Below are 16,396 nucleotides of genomic sequence, written 5' to 3' on the forward strand. Positions count from 1 at the left end.
GTTTGAATACAATTTAAATATTATTTTTATAATTTTCTAAACTTTTCTACACTTTATAAAAACTGATAAACATGTATTAAATTTTTGAAATAAACAACAAAATTACTTGGCGATAAAAATATGGTAACTATACGAGGAGCTTGTTCTCATCTCCCACTTTACAATATTAAAACATGTATCAAAAAGCCAAATCTGGCTAATTGCTTAATTTGATTATCAGTCTGTCAGAGAGCTGAATGATTCTCTAAATAACAGGGCAGAATTTCGGCATACCGACATGCGTGTATTATCCGGCAGTTAATACATCAACTTTAACAATTCTTTTTTCGTGCGTGCTGTTTTGTTACTGCAAAACTTTCGGCCGGGGTGCATGGAAAGCTCCGCCTGGGGTCGATCTAAAGGGGAGTGTGATCGCTCGTGATTGGCTAGTGATATCGATGCGTCGTTGCCGAAGAACCAATCGCGTCGCAGCGTCGAGACGCGCTGACGCTGTGGCCAGAAATCAACTTGGTTGCCGCCACCGCCACCACCGCCACCGCCGCCGCCGCCGCCGCCGTCGACGACGACGACGACGACGACGACGACGACGACGACGACGACGACGTCAAGCGACGTCGACGACGTTCTTCGTCGCGTACCTCGCGCTACCGTTACCCAATCCGCTCGTAATTGTATCTGGACTTAATTATTGGTGAGTCCCGCGATTTTTCTTAATTGCTTCCAGTATTCGCAGTTAATACTTCGTTCAAGTTTGAAAAATCACGAATTATGATACCATTTTGCTTACAAGCAAAATCGGAGACAATCCTCTTGTGTAACCCCTGTGTCTTCGAAATGGAACAAAATTTGGAAACTCTTTACCAAACGGTGAAATGATGAAATCGTTTATTTGCTGGTGGTGAAGATGATTGTGAGATTTTGGTGAAGTGTGTCATGTTTTTTTGTTTCATTTCAAAAACAAAGACTTGCACTTGAACTTTTTAATTAAATCATCTCTTATTCGCACATTTTTTAGTTCGGACTAAAATCGAGAAAGAGATTCTATAAGATTTTGGAATTAAAGAAGAATAGAATTGAGAAAAATTATAACGAAGCCGTCTATTTCTTTTATTTTCTATCGATAAGATAATCAAAAAAATTACCCTTAACATATTTGCCTCGGATGGAAATTTCTTATTTAAAAAATTCCACGTGAATAAAACAAATCGCAAAGTGATAATTTTGTTTGTGACTGTGTTTGAGATTTTTAGAGCGATCTGAGTTAGCGATTTAACAAAAAATGTCTGACTTTTGTGAGATTATTGGAACATGTAGCAAAACATTCTATTAGTGCCGATTGTAATTTGTTCAGATACACAAAATCTATCTTGTGATGATTGGAGTAGTCGCGAGTATTAATGCTCCTGATGCTTTTTATACCGTCATAATGAATTCATTTAGACCTGATTTGCACAAGTGCCCAAGGCTGTGAGATGTCAGCGCTCGTTTACCCCATTCTTACGTCGATTAACTGCAAATTGAGTTTCTGTTTTAATTAAAATTCTCTTTGACTATTTCGCGGCAAAAATTCTTCCCTTGTTGACGCCCTTTATTATTTATTCATGAAAATGAATATATCTCGCTTTTTCATGCATCTCCATTATCTTTTATATATTTTATTACTTTATTATATTCTTCAAGCTTTAGAAAAAAATATGTATTATGAGAAAATATTAACTGCAATGTTAATCGCGTGAACATATTCTACCATCATTCATATGTCTTTGCTTCCAGTTGTTCACGTCGTCGTCGTTAAAATAAACTGTAGATTAATTCTTTTTCTTCTTCAACAAACAATGTGAGAACAATTGTTATGATTTTATCTAAATCCATATTTTACGTTTCTAAAATGTATTATTAATAACGGAAAACATATGAGGCGCGAAGTCATGTTGTAGAACACGAGAGTGCCGAATGTCGCTCAACGTCCATTAAGTTGAGTCAGCGCGTCCCATATACTCATCATTCCACCCTAATTCGTTAACACGTACTGTGCATTTTAGTGTCTTTTGTCTGTCACGTGCCATTTTAATATCCGAGAGCCATTGTCCTCCGATGCGCCTCTTTACGATCGGCGCAGCACCCCCCGGTAACGATTTTTACAGACTGCACACTCCATCATGCAATGATAACGATTATAATCTTTGACGAGATTATTACAATCGTAGGCAATCGTTGAAACACAAAATAATGCCAAAAGAACATTTTTTTAATATAAATTTATGAGAGATTCTTTAAATAAAAGATATATATTAAAATATTATAAACATAGAAGTTAAAATAGATATATGACATGATTTGTAAATACATTAAAGTTTTGCACGTTATGAAAAATATAAAAATTATTTTTAGTACTCGTATAATTGTACATTTAAAATTTATACATAAAAACATCAAACATCTGGATTATTCTGGATTACCTTGATTTTCTAACTTAAAGTACGAGCTAAATCGCTAAAAATTCATCTTCCTTTATATCTTCTTTTAACACACTGTGTCTTAATTAAGAATAAATTCAATTAAGATTTTACGATTTAACCGAGATGCGCCTACGACAAACTTTAAGTGAAAAATATGATCTCGGTGTACGGTCGGTGAAACGTTTCTTCTCACAGTTTTCTACCCTCCGAAGATGCTCCCTCGAGAGTTCGAGGATTAGGGGTGGAGAGACTACCACTCCAAATAAACACTCCTACCCGGATTCCCCCTGTGCCGTTCTGTAGAGATACTCTATATAGATATAGTAGATCTTTCTGAAAGAGACTGTAGGTGACCAAAATATAGCAGCGTAACGATCATTATTTTTAAGATACTAAAAGCATCGATACTTATCAAATCTTTGATTTTAATATTAATTTTAGAAATTGTCATAAACATATTTTCAAACTTGCGCTTAATATTAACATTTAAATTACTTTCTTCTACATTTTTGTTTAACGTATCTTATTTATAAATGAATTACACTTTTTTATATATTGGATTTTATATAAAATAACTATGTATAAATTAATTTGTCTTATAATTGTCTTGTATCACAGGGGCTGCCAAATAACATCGCAATCTTACAAGAGCACGAAGCAACCCCAATAATTGGAAAATGTCCGGATTCGTAGCGGCGGGTCTCGTAGCCTTCGACTCCTTGAAGACGAAAGCGACACTGAAATTATCCGAGTAACAAATTTCATACATTTATAGCATATTTAATTGACATATTGATGGAGCATGTTAATATTTATAAATATTTATATATAATATTCTTTTCTCATTTGTATCATTACGTCATGAATGTGATTAAAGAATTTAATTAAAGAAACGCATTATCTAAAGAAAGTGATTAAAAGTGATTAAAAGTTTGTTGTTTAAATGTGTGTGAAAATAATTTATTAAAAGGACATGTACTTTCTGTAGATTGAGAAGAAGAGGAGACAACACCGGTTACGAGGAGTTCGAACCTTCGTGCGAGGGTAGCAAAGACAATAGAGCATTCGAGGATGAAAGGGGATATAGGGCGCAGCCTTCGTTGGATTCGCTTCCGGAGCCAGAAAGACCACCATTACGGCATATCGATACTTATTGCATGCCAGAATGTCCATGTCTATCAAAAAGGTACACCATCGCGACGCTAGCTTGTATAGGTAAGAATAGACAATCAATTAGCAATTTTATTATTCTAACTTTATGTTGCTTACGCTCTACTCTAATTTCTATCCTATATCACTATGAAAAAATTTACTCTTTCATTATAAAAATTTCTAAATGAAGCGAGAATAGGTTTCCACAATTTCGTAAAATAGAAAAAAATGTTATATTATCATAAACAAAGATGAAATTTTTCTTTTATTATTCTAATTAATCATATCTTTTAGGATTCATTATTTCATTCGGTATGAGATGCAACATGGGTATGGCCAAGCTAGTTATGAAAAACACCACGGAAGGTGAAAATAACACTTTCAAGTTTAATTGGACGGTCGGCGTGGAAAGCGCCCTTGATTCGTCATTCTTCTGGGGTTACCTGATAACGCAAGTACCCGGTGGTTTCCTCGCGTCATTATATCCTGCTAACAGGATATTCGGCACGGCCATCGCGATATCGTCATTTTTGAACTTGCTAGTACCCGGTGCGCTGAAGGTAGATCCTATCCTTGACATGTGTGTACAAGTGCTGAAAGGATTAGTCGAGGTAAGTAACTTGAAAAATTGCACCAAAAGTTAAAGAATAAAATTAGAATGCTACACAGAAAATAAATATCAAATCAAGAAAATTCATTGTTTCTTATATGTATAAGTAAGAATATAAAATCGGATAAAGTTCCGAAAAGGTGGACCTTCCGATTTGGTATACTATTGTATTTTGATGCGCTAATTACGAATATGATAATAAAAATCACCGACAAGGTCATCTTCGAGATAAAAAATTTAAAAAAACTTGAAAAATATCGGTTGTTCAATATTATTTTGATAAATATTGATTTTATAAAAAAATGTTTCAAATAAAAGTTATAGCTCTTGAAATAACACATTATTGATGTATTATACATTTTTTGCACAGAACTAATAGTTTTCGAAAAAAATAAGATAATATGAAAAATACTAGCTTTACGTGTGGAACTTCAATACTTTAGTTGTTATAATAGAAAAACTGTTTAAAAATGTGTTTTCTTTTACTTTCAGTACTGTTTTGTGTGAAAAGTAAACGCTTGAGCGGGGAAGGGACTCCGCTCCTCCCCCGCACCCCTTCCCCGATTAACCCAACTCATTGTCAATTTAACCACGTTTTGCATGAAAACAATGTTTCTTTACTTTTATTTTTTACAAAATATATATAATTAATATAACAGAACAAATATATACTTTATTTTGCATAATTACAAGCATGCGCTACTTAAAAGTATGATTACGCGTATATCGTTGTGATTACGAAAATTATGCATAGAAGCTTTATTGTAGACAATTTCAAGAACTTTATTTTTTATCTGACACTTTTGTCTTGGAAATTAATATTTTCTGAGATATATGTAAAAGAATTAAAAAAACCTGTAGGTTTTTATCTTGATTTTTGACCTTGAAAATAACCTTGTCGGTGTTTAGAATATTATCATATTCCTAATCAGCGCACCAAAATACAGTAGTATACCAATTGGCAACCAAATCAGAGGGTTTATCTTTTCAAAACTTTACCCATAAAATCTTCTTGGAAAAATTTATAATCTTAAACAGACATAATTTGCTTACATGAAAAGAAAAATTGTCTTCATGTAAGCAAATTATGTCTGTTTAAGATTACAAATTTTTCTAAGAAAATTTATATTCTTGCTTATATATTGAAACAATGAGTTGTTGATTTAATACTAAATTTTTTTCTGTCTGTGTGTGTGTGTGTGTGTGTGTGTGTGTGTGTGTGTGTGTGTGTGTGTGTGTGTGTAAAATATTTTTTAATCAAGAATTTATTGTATACGCTTTTCTCAGCTATAATATATTTGTAATACACCTTATTAAAATTGTTATCTCTAATTTAAAAAAAAAACACAATTAATAATTGAACAATAGGCTAATGAGAGTCAACAAATAAAAGTGCTCAATCACAAGTATTAATATTAAATCATTTATTCATTCTAAACTACAAACGAATGTTTCGACTTGCTTTGGAGTCATCTTCAGCGTATAAAAAATGATTTATCCAATTGTTAATTGTGTTTAAATTTCGAGAGTCCGGAACTAATTAATTGTCCAATTAAAATGTTGAACTTCATTTAATTACACAAGGATTGTTTCATTTAATTAAGCTTAAAATAAGATGTAATAATTAATAAAATTATGATTAATTGACATTGCTGAGATAGATGAAAAGTCATAGATATCTTTTATTCTAATCATTTTGCTGCAATGGTACATTATTAGTAGCCGATTTTTACTTTTTGCGCAGGGTGTTACATATCCAGCGTGTCATGGTATTTGGAAACATTGGGCACCGCCTTTGGAAAGATCGCGTCTGGCCACATTAGCGTTTTGTGGATCGTATGCTGCAATGGTGATAGGTATGCCGCTTTCTGGATACCTGAGTTCCTGGTTTGGCTGGCCTGCGTCGTTTTATTTCTACGGTAAAAAGATTTCTCGCGTTTTCTCAATCGTATCAGTAGAGAAAAGAATAATTTATGTTGTCATAACAAATTATTATATTATGAGCAACGCAGAAGGTTTTATTATAAATATTAATTTTGTTAAATTTATAATATACTTAAAGTTTTGCCATAATAACAGGTTGAAATCTTGTTTATCACAGCAACAAAACACAATTATTAAAAGTAGGCTTTCTGTTTCAGAAGCAAATACACTTTTTTACAAACAAATTTGCTCAACAAAAAAATTCTGTGGAAAAATTATGTTCTAACAGTTATGACGGCACAATTTAATTGCTCTTCTATTAAATACGTAGTAGCAAAATTTTTTTATTCCGTGCAACCGCAAGAGAAAATGTTGTATTAATAGATACAACTTTTAACGATGAATTGTAGGTATCTGCGGTTTGATTTGGTATTGCGTCTGGTTGTGGCTAGCCTTCGAAAAGCCGGCGAAACATCCCTGTATTTCGGCTCGCGAGTTACGTTACATCGAGGATTCGCTCGGACAAGGGCAAGTGCAAGCACCCATGCCCACTCTGGCGACCACTCCCTGGCGCAAGTTTCTCACGTCGATGCCCGTATACGCCATCATTGTTGCCAATTTTTGTAGATCATGGAACTTTTACCTTCTGGTACTCTTTCAACCGCGTTTCATGCACGAGGCTTTTAAAATGGAGCTTGTCGAGGTAAATACAGTAAACACAATTTCTTCTCGATATAAAACAATTATACGTAATATAACACGTTGTTACTATGAAAATGAGAAATAATACGCTACTTTGTCTAAATCCAAGTGTAAAATAATAATCTCTAAATTGAACATTTGGACAGACCGGACTGATTGGATCGCTTCCGCATTTGCTAATGACGATGATTGTACCTTGCGGTGGATTGCTGGCGGATCATCTTCGGAAACGTGGCATCATGTCAACGACAAATGTCAGGAAGGTTTTCAACTGCGGTGGTTTCGGTATGGAAGCGCTCTTCTTCCTGGTGGTGGCCTACGCGACGACATCCGAGAACGGAACCGCAGCTACGGTCGCTCTCACGTTCGGCGTCATGTGCAGCGGCTTTGCCATTTCTGGTTTCAACGTCAATCATCTGGACATCGCGCCAAGATACGCCAGTATCTTAATGGGTATGTCCAACGGGATTGGCACCATCGCCGGTTTGTTGGTTCCTATTTTTGTGGATAATATCACGGTAAAAAAGGTACGACGAAGAATATACTTTTTCGAATTATAAATTTAATGGTATCTACGAATTAAGATAATTGACAAAAATTTCTTTTTTAATTTTGTGCCAGGATTCACACAGTTGGCGAAACGTTTTCATCACAGCTGCGTGTGTTCACTTTTTCGGAGTGACGTTCTACGCCATTTTCTGTTCCGGCGAGTTGCAACCTTGGGCCGATCCCACTACGGAAGAACAAAAAAGTTGGAATGCCATGGACGAATTTGGCCAGACAAAACCGCCCGTTCCACCTCCGCCAAGAACTATGCAATCTGAATTTATAGTAAGTCTACTCAAATTATTATTATTAATTATTCACAATGAATATCACTTTGTCGCAGATTCGTTTGAATCATCGCCATTTCATCCTTTATTAGATATCTAATACAGTCTACTTGAGAAAAGATTTTTCTGTATCCTTAAATATGTATTCTATTTTTTTTTGCAATAAAATTGAGACTGAAAGAACAACTATCTCTTTTCAGAAACAACCGTCCGGAGATGGAAGTGCCACTGACAATTGGAATACTTACGAGCAGCCACCGGCTGAAAATCATTTGTACGCACGACAGGACAGTAAGGGAGCGGTAATAAATTATGGCTCGACAGAGACCAACGACAGCAATCCATTTCACTCGACGAATCCGTTCGCCAGAGACGTTAACACGTCTTTCGTACAACCACCAGCAACGGATGACTACACGCATGACATCGTGCACAATCAGCAGTGGAACTGAGAATGGTCGACCACCGGATAGAAGAATTGGATACGAGAAGAGCAGACTGCTTCCCCGAGGTTGTAGAGCATTCGTATCGTTAGTTGTCAATCCTGTACTGGTTCCTCAGACATGCCGCACATCTTCATTAATCAATTAACAAAGTTCGCGGAATTGAGGCTAATAAATTAAAAGAACACAATTATTTGTTTTTCTCTTTTCGAAAAAAATTAATTTTAAAAAGAATTAATGACAATTTAATATACAATTTGAAATAATATTAAATTCACGACATCGTCTCGTTTTATTTAATCTGAGCAAAAGTCAAAATAATCATCTTGTGATAATATCACAAATTTATGAGATTTTGTTAAAAAATCAAGAATACAACTTGGAAATAATTGGAAATCATTTTCAATAGTAATAAAATTGTTTATCATCAATTAAATCTAATTGTGCCATGTCTGAGGACCATATATAAATAAGAATTCAAGTAGCATGGTTTGGAATTTTGCAAGGACGAAGGACGTGCAAAGTCCTTGTGCAAAATATCAAAATGAAGGAAAAGAGATACAATTATTTCTGTTGAGCGTAATACCTAAGAGTGCAGAGAATGGCGCTGTGAATAACCATCGGAATAATTCGAAATGATGTAAAAGAGATTTCGCTACGTTGTGAAATTAGCGAAACAGATTGGCAGGTGAACTGCTATTTATTTACTTTGTCACAGACACGCATTCATGACACAGCACATGGCGTTGTGTGTGGCAAACGACAGAAAGTGGGTACATGTGCATTTGGTCATTAAAAAAAAAAAGACAATAAGTCACTCGCTGCAAACGTACCTAAAAAAGGATCTTAGGATCGTTTTTCTCGTTCAAAAAATTCAGCGGGGGAAAAAACACTTTCTATCTCTATTCATTTGTCTTCGTATACTCTTTTACTCTTGAAAGTAAAAAGAAAACAGAGAATCGACCAGAAAATTTGAAAGTGCATTTTGTCTAATATATAATTAGTCGTGTTTGAATTCATATGTTTCGAACATTTAGAGACTGAAGTCCATTGTTAAGTCAAGTTGCGTGCAAATTGCAACGCGATAACCGACCGTTTTAACTCTTTTCGAACGTATCCGGATATTTCTTTAATTTAGAGAAATACTTTAGAACATCGAAAGTCCCCAAGAAATTCTTTCAACTATATAAAATTTTGAAATCTTTTTATTAGGATATTGATTTGTCATTAAAAAAAAAGGATTATAATTGTAAGTTGCCACTTATCAGAGCGACGAGATCTATGTCCTAAAGTGACAATAATTCAAACCTTCGCGAGACAATAATTCTCTTCGTGGACAATAATTAACAGCGAGGTTTGAGGAAAAATGGTAATCGTGAAAGATCTCAGTGCGCGCGACATAGCTCAATCACTGAAACTTTTAGGTATTCCCCGTTATCCGTATGTGACGTGTTTAGTTATTTACGCGAAATAATAGAAATATAGCAATAAAGGCGGAAGATTACGCGAATCAATATAACATATGACGTAAATCGCTTATCGGGAATGAAGTTATGCATAAATATGCGATATCTTTACGCACACACAGATTACAGTACAATTTGATCTACGATAACGACGGTAATATCCATACAGCGCAGATATTCGGAAAATATTTTTAAATACCCGTTAGGCATGCATCTAAATTGAAGCATTCAATTTTTTAAATATTCCTTAACTTTCTGGCATATGCATATTGCAATTTACAAAAATTGGATAAAACTAAAAAGAATTTACCAGATCAAATATACGATAACGCTAACGAAAGTTTAGAAATCTGGAAAAGTATTTAAACATCGAAGAAATATACTTATATATAAATATTTACAGGATATCTATGTTGTATAGATATCATGTAAAGTTAGTGAAAATGTAAAAAAAACGCAAAGAAACAAAAGAAAGGTTAAAGCTATTGATTAATTTTTCATCAACATTTATTGGAAATGAAGAAGAACAATTTGTTCAGAGGATGGTAAAAAAAATGATCATAAATTGGAGCATCGAGTTCTTTAAATGGAAATTTTTGCGCAAATTTTTCTCAATGTCAGAAATAAATTCAAAAACGTTCGCGTAACAGCTTAACTTGAAACGTATGAAAGTATTCGTAAGAAAGTGATAATGAAAGTACCGTAATAAAGTATAATAGCTATTAAGTAGACAAATCATGAAAGTAAATATACAGAGATGAAAGTAAAATTGAGATATAATTTGAAAAATGCATATATATATTATACATTGTCTAGATGTATTTCATATACACACGTATATTACATACACACAGACACACACACATACACGCGCGCGCGCGCGTGTATACAAGTAAATATATATATATGTTCTTCATGATCGCGATGTGCGCGATCATCAAAGATGAGATGGGACACATACAAGGAAACACAGTAAAAAGTACGCGGCATGTTGTACTGAATTCTGCAGGCAAGCAGTAATGAAAATGTTGGACTCTTGAACTGAGTAAGTTCGATTGGCTTCAATTTTTACACCGAGTATAAAAGAGAGCATTCAATAATAAATATACTTGGTGCACAGAATAATATTCTTTGTTCAAAATTGAAATTACTTCTTGAAAAAGATGTCGAGACATAAATATTGAAATTTAAAAAAGAGTTCCTAAATTGATGATTTCTGATTGAGAAAAAAGATTATTTGCAATTTTAAAATTTACTTTAATTCTCATGCAGAAATGTTCATGCTTGTTAAACGCGCATCTGCTATCAAGTTATTTCAAAGCATAGAAGGATGTATCTTATTCTAATCTACAAAATCGAAGCTAACTGATTCAATTGTCTAATAAATCTAAACTAATATGCACACATGCGTATATAAATAAGATATATGATACAATATTTAGCTAATGGCAACGTCGTGATACAAGCGTCGTTGAACGACCTGTGCGTGTGTGAACCTACGAATCAAATAGTCTAGATTTTCCGTCATAGCCACGGAGAAATCCACAAAATTAGTCAATTTATGCGAGACATTTTAAAAATACATATATACCAGTATAATTTATATATATATGTGTCGACATGTATCGTCTCGCATTCTTCATCGATAAATAAGATTATATATTATATATATCATGTATTATTATATACTACAATAAAAAAAAGATATATGTACATGCATATGTACATATATACATATGCGTATGTATGTATGTATGTACATCTCAGGCGTGGCTGTATATTAAATGCATTAACGATAATAATATGTGTGATGATATTTGAGAATGCTCGATTGATGCGCTTCAAAGTATTAATTTTATCGAGCGCTTTACTGTACGACAATAATAATTAAATGAAGGCCTGATGCACGTGTTACAACAGAGCACCAGATTTAGAGTTTAATTATTTGTTTGCTGGTTGCGCGACTTTATTCAATATTAACGAAAAACTTTGGGGTGTTTGAAAATTAGCACAGCTGGTGAACGAGTTTCGATATCTTTTTAGGAAGAAACAAATTTACTTTTTTCATAACATTATTAATTAGATGTACATATAACATAATTATTAATAATGATAATCGAAATAGAATTATAAAAAACATTGAGATACCAATAATTTTTCAAATATCAGAAAAGAAAAGAAATTGCCTTTCTTAAAAATATAAACTTGTAACAAATTTGTTAACATTGAATACTAATAATAATATAATTCATTCGAGTAAATTTTTTAATAATTATTTGTTTTAATAATTATTTTATGTGACTACGCGAGCAATACCTTTTTTCCGATAGATTGTATAGCTTATACCTAAAGTAACAAGATTTTAGAACCAGGAAATTTTCAAGTAAACCTCCGATTAAAGAGCAATCTTAAGCCAATTCTAGTTCAACAAGATTTCGATAAAGAAAAATGTCATTTTAGTTTTTGAAGAAAAGTATCGCCCTCTTCACCGAGTACGCGACTATTACCAAACACTCCGTATACGCAACGGTAATAATCTCGCTTCGTAACATCAGTGACAATACAGGACAAGATAATAAGCAGTCACGATTAGAACACTCGTATTAATGACGACATGAAATGCCGCAACACGCATTTTTTTCACGTGGTGCATCGACCGCAAGCGCTATGCTTTAAAAGAGACGTATGATGATAGAAAGTCGGAAACACTTGCAACACACTTGAAATTAATGATATGCACGTGATAACTGTCATCTAACTGTTGTGCGTTACTGTCGCATCGAGAGAGACGATTCGTTGTTAGGCTAATGTTGGGAAAAGAGCAATTTCAAACCTGGATGGCACGGCAGCGACAATTCACTTGAAAAAGTGGAATACCTTCTCTCACATACAAAATAATATTATTTTTTGCTGAAGATATATAAAAAGAAGGTACAAGGGATGAGAGATTAAAAGTAAAATGTAATAATTTGAAAAAGAATTTTATTTCAATTTTATGAAAAAATTTCTTATTTTTTTTAATACATATATTATTCCACGACACTTATCGTATTTCATTTAACTTAGATATTTAAATTATTCAGGATATTTAATTTTTTCCGATATTTGCATCTTTTGAGTTTTGTTTTTTTTTTTCTTTCTTCCATTTATTTCTCTCTACAATTCATCAATGGCTGCGTTCAGAAAAAAAAACAGCTATATTTATTTATTTCTTTTTCTTATTGTCTACTTTCAATCTTTAATCTGTGCTCTAATCGTGACGTAATAATACGCGAAAAATAATATTACGTTAAGAATACATGTATAAATATATATTCATCATTGTGTATCGCAGTAGTGACTGGCCTAATGTTATTTATGACTTTATTCGCTAAACCAGAAAAAGTTTCTGGACTCGAGATATCTATAAATCATAATTATTATATACGAAAAAAAACTTAAGATAAGTTCTAATGCTGTTCGAACAATAATACTGATACTAATATTTACAAATATACATATATATATTGTATATCTATATATACATATAGCTCCAGTAATAACTTATGACAATAAAGAAACGAAACACGGGGTGGGCCGATGCAAAAAAATAAAATAAAATAAAAAATGAAAAAATAGCAACCAAGATGCAAATCCGAATTTACTCGGAAAATTCAATAATAGATGAAACATACCTAGCGAAAACGATCGTTGTTGCAATATCGTTGCTTACATTAAATGGATTAGCTTTATTTTCGGCACACCCTGTATCACTTTATAACAATTAGCTTTATGCTTCTTCGAGTGCTCCAGAAAATACACAGAAATGGGAGACACACGAGAATGTGATGAAAGTATAACGAGTCATTCAAGAATGTATTGCATTAAAACGTTTCCATATATTTTTGTGAAGAATGTGCTGGATATTTTATTGTTTGACAAAAAATATATATGCATTAAGACAATGTAGATCGTATCATACAGAAATCGTAATAGTTATTATCAAGTCTTTACAATGCAGATGTTATTGATTGAACGATTAAAACGTGACACGTACTAAGTTGCAAAGTTACAGCTACCGTAAATTTGATATCATATCTTTCTCCAATTCAGAATGATAACGATAATGTTGTGATTCGTATGCAATTAATATTGGAATGGAATCGAAAAGTTTGTAACGTTTTTCAATAGCTGCGTGCAGTCGTTGATTATCAAATCGTAACGCCAATTGAAAATAACGTCACACGACACGGGACATCGCAGGGATAGTCTACATATCTCTATGTACATTTGTACATAAATTTATGTATAAATATCTAAACGTTGTTTTTGAATTTCATTTACGCTACGAACTTTTTGTTCCAATCCAATAAAACTCCTCTGAAAAGGAGATCAGATCTCTTGAATAATTTTCAATATATTTTTGGGGATATAAGTTAGGCAGATAATACTACATTGAATATTTTATTACCATTTACACGTAATTATAATTTGTGAAAATTTTGTTATTAAATCAAATTAAATATAAAGTTTTGTGACTGAAACTTTGAAGAATTACAAGGAAAGACATTATATTTATCAATCTGAAGGAGGGCACAAGCAGTCAACAATTTACGGTATGGAACTATTCTCTATACTTGCATACATTATATACATATAATATATATATGTATATATGTATGTATATATGTGCAAAATATATCTTCACGTATATATATACATATATAAATATATATGTATATATATATCCTACGCAATATGTACAATATGTTGTATACATACTGGCATTCATAGTTCGTCACTATTTGTATATCCTCTTAAAAAAATGTAATTAAATAATATTAATTTACATATTTCGATTAAAGCTGTTTACAAAGGTGTATCAATTATTATATTGACAATAACGACAAAAGTTCGTAAAAGAATGAAAGTAATATATTGTAAGTACAATAAATAGGCAATTTTATGTATGTGTATATATACACATATATATACAATATATAATATATAAGCATACTGTAAACGATGAGAAATTCTCAAAAAATTTCTACATTACACAAAATTATACACAGTAACTGAAAATATTAATAGTAGTGCATTCATTTTTTTTTATTATATTTTTAAATATAATTAAATATATAGTCAAATTTTGATATTGTTTTATATATTATTAGGAAGGAGAGGAGAAGAGACATATTCATAATAAATATTGCGTAAAGTTATTTATTGGATATTTTATAATAATGAGAATTTCACATCGGAAATATTAATTGATAAGAGTGTTATTGAACTTTTGATGGCTTGATACTTGAACAAATATCAAGTACATAGATTAGGAAACTCTCTTTCTCATTGTTAACACTTTTATTTGTGGATTTTAAATTTGTAGTTGTTTAATGTACTCCAAGTGATAATCCAAGGAGACTGTTTTGTGTCATGCGCATTGTTTCATCATTCAGAAAAATATTTCTTATGCTTTCAAAAACAATTATATTGTAACACAATTATTACAATCGGAGCAAAGCGCATTACAAATAATAGATTTATGTAATTTATATACTTTTCATACAATCTCCATAATTGTAAATTTATTTTGCTAACAAATGTTGCGTTTACCTTTGTAAAATAATTAATTATTATTACGCAAATGTTAAGTTTTTGTATTGTACACACTGATTGTTTTTCAGTATATCTCGCTGGTTGAGAAATACTGCGTTGGAACTTAGCAGACAATAATACGATGTTAGTTATATATGTGTGTATGTACATGCATACATACATATACATATTCGTTAAAAATGTATAATTATAATTAGGATTATATGTGAATTAAAAGAATCTGCTCTTCCGTGCTGTACAAACACGAGTTGGCGTTAGTAAATAGCGCGCACACGATCATGATTCATGTCTTCGTGTTCAGAATTCTTCAATACAGATTCTTATAAGCATCAATTAAAATTAATAGAGATTTAATCAATTCTCTCCCTGTCCAATTCTAATTTTGGAAAACGGCTGACAGAGTTGATTAAATGCCAATTGATTTTAATTAATATTTATGCAAATGACACATAACAAAGCTAGATGTTTAGAGAAATAAAGCAATTTCCTTTTCATTGTTAAAAAAAAAAAGATTTGTTAATTTTATTTGAAAAGGAACTAGGAATTCTATTCATTGACAAACATCCGTTATTGTAATCTCGTTCTTTTCACGGGATTTGAATAACTATATATTTCAAAAGTGTTTTCTAATCATTTTCTCCAAAACGGGTTGACGCGTCTACAGAACGATGCGAAGGCAAGAAAAATGTATTTTAATTGCTTGTATTAGTAAGCACTTTACTCTGTATTACATGTGTAGCCGCATATTAGAGATTATTGTTACACACGCCGATTCAGTCTGTTTGTTACTGATTATTGCGACGCTAATTATCATGTAAAATATGTATGTAACATTTCAGTGTATTATGTAATTAAAAACGAGAAATATTCTGGCGGCTACTGACAATAAATCGTAAGCCCATCTTTTAAGAACGCGTTTCTCCTGGCTCATTGAATAATTCATGCTAGAAATACCAGGATCCAATAAATGCAACGATTATTGTAAAACTTGCAGTTTTTTTCATTCTTCTCGATACATTGCCGCTTTCGAGGCGAACAACCAGCATATAATCAGTATTCATAAAAAAAAAAAGAATGCAGAATGAGGACGTTGCGGGCAAACCAACATCTTTGTTGAAACAAATCTCACTGATAATTATTTATCCTTGTCCAGCCTTGGAATAGCCATTAAAAGCAAACAAGCACGGGCACGTCCCCGTTCGCATTTACA

General features: G+C 32.5%; 1 protein-coding gene across 1 annotated transcript; it reads left to right on the top strand.

The window, feature by feature from the left end:
* Positions 1 to 532: 532 nt before the first annotated feature.
* Positions 533 to 9,966, top strand: LOC105198235 (vesicular glutamate transporter 1). The gene is made up of 9 exons (XM_011164893.3): positions 533 to 691; positions 3,078 to 3,210; positions 3,448 to 3,674; positions 3,906 to 4,222; positions 5,966 to 6,140; positions 6,555 to 6,847; positions 6,993 to 7,373; positions 7,468 to 7,677; positions 7,880 to 9,966. The coding sequence occupies exons 2-9, from the start codon at positions 3,137 to 3,139 to the stop codon at positions 8,129 to 8,131; spliced, it is 1,929 nt and encodes a 642-aa protein (XP_011163195.1). The 5' UTR covers positions 533 to 691; positions 3,078 to 3,136; the 3' UTR covers positions 8,132 to 9,966.
* Positions 9,967 to 16,396: the final 6,430 nt, after the last annotated feature.

This window comes from Solenopsis invicta, chromosome 2, assembly GCF_016802725.1.
Source record: "Solenopsis invicta isolate M01_SB chromosome 2, UNIL_Sinv_3.0, whole genome shotgun sequence".
Lineage (NCBI taxonomy): Eukaryota > Metazoa > Arthropoda > Insecta > Hymenoptera > Formicidae > Solenopsis > Solenopsis invicta.

Coding starts and splice junctions, on each gene's coding strand:
- LOC105198235 (XM_011164893.3), top strand. CDS start 3,137: ATGTCCGGATTCGTAGCGGCGGGTCTCGTAGCCTTCGACTCCTTGAAG. Junction 3,211..3,447: donor GCGACACTGAAATTATCCGA/GTAACAAATTTC, acceptor TACTTTCTGTAG/ATTGAGAAGAAGAGGAGACA. Junction 3,675..3,905: donor CGCGACGCTAGCTTGTATAG/GTAAGAATAGAC, acceptor CATATCTTTTAG/GATTCATTATTTCATTCGGT.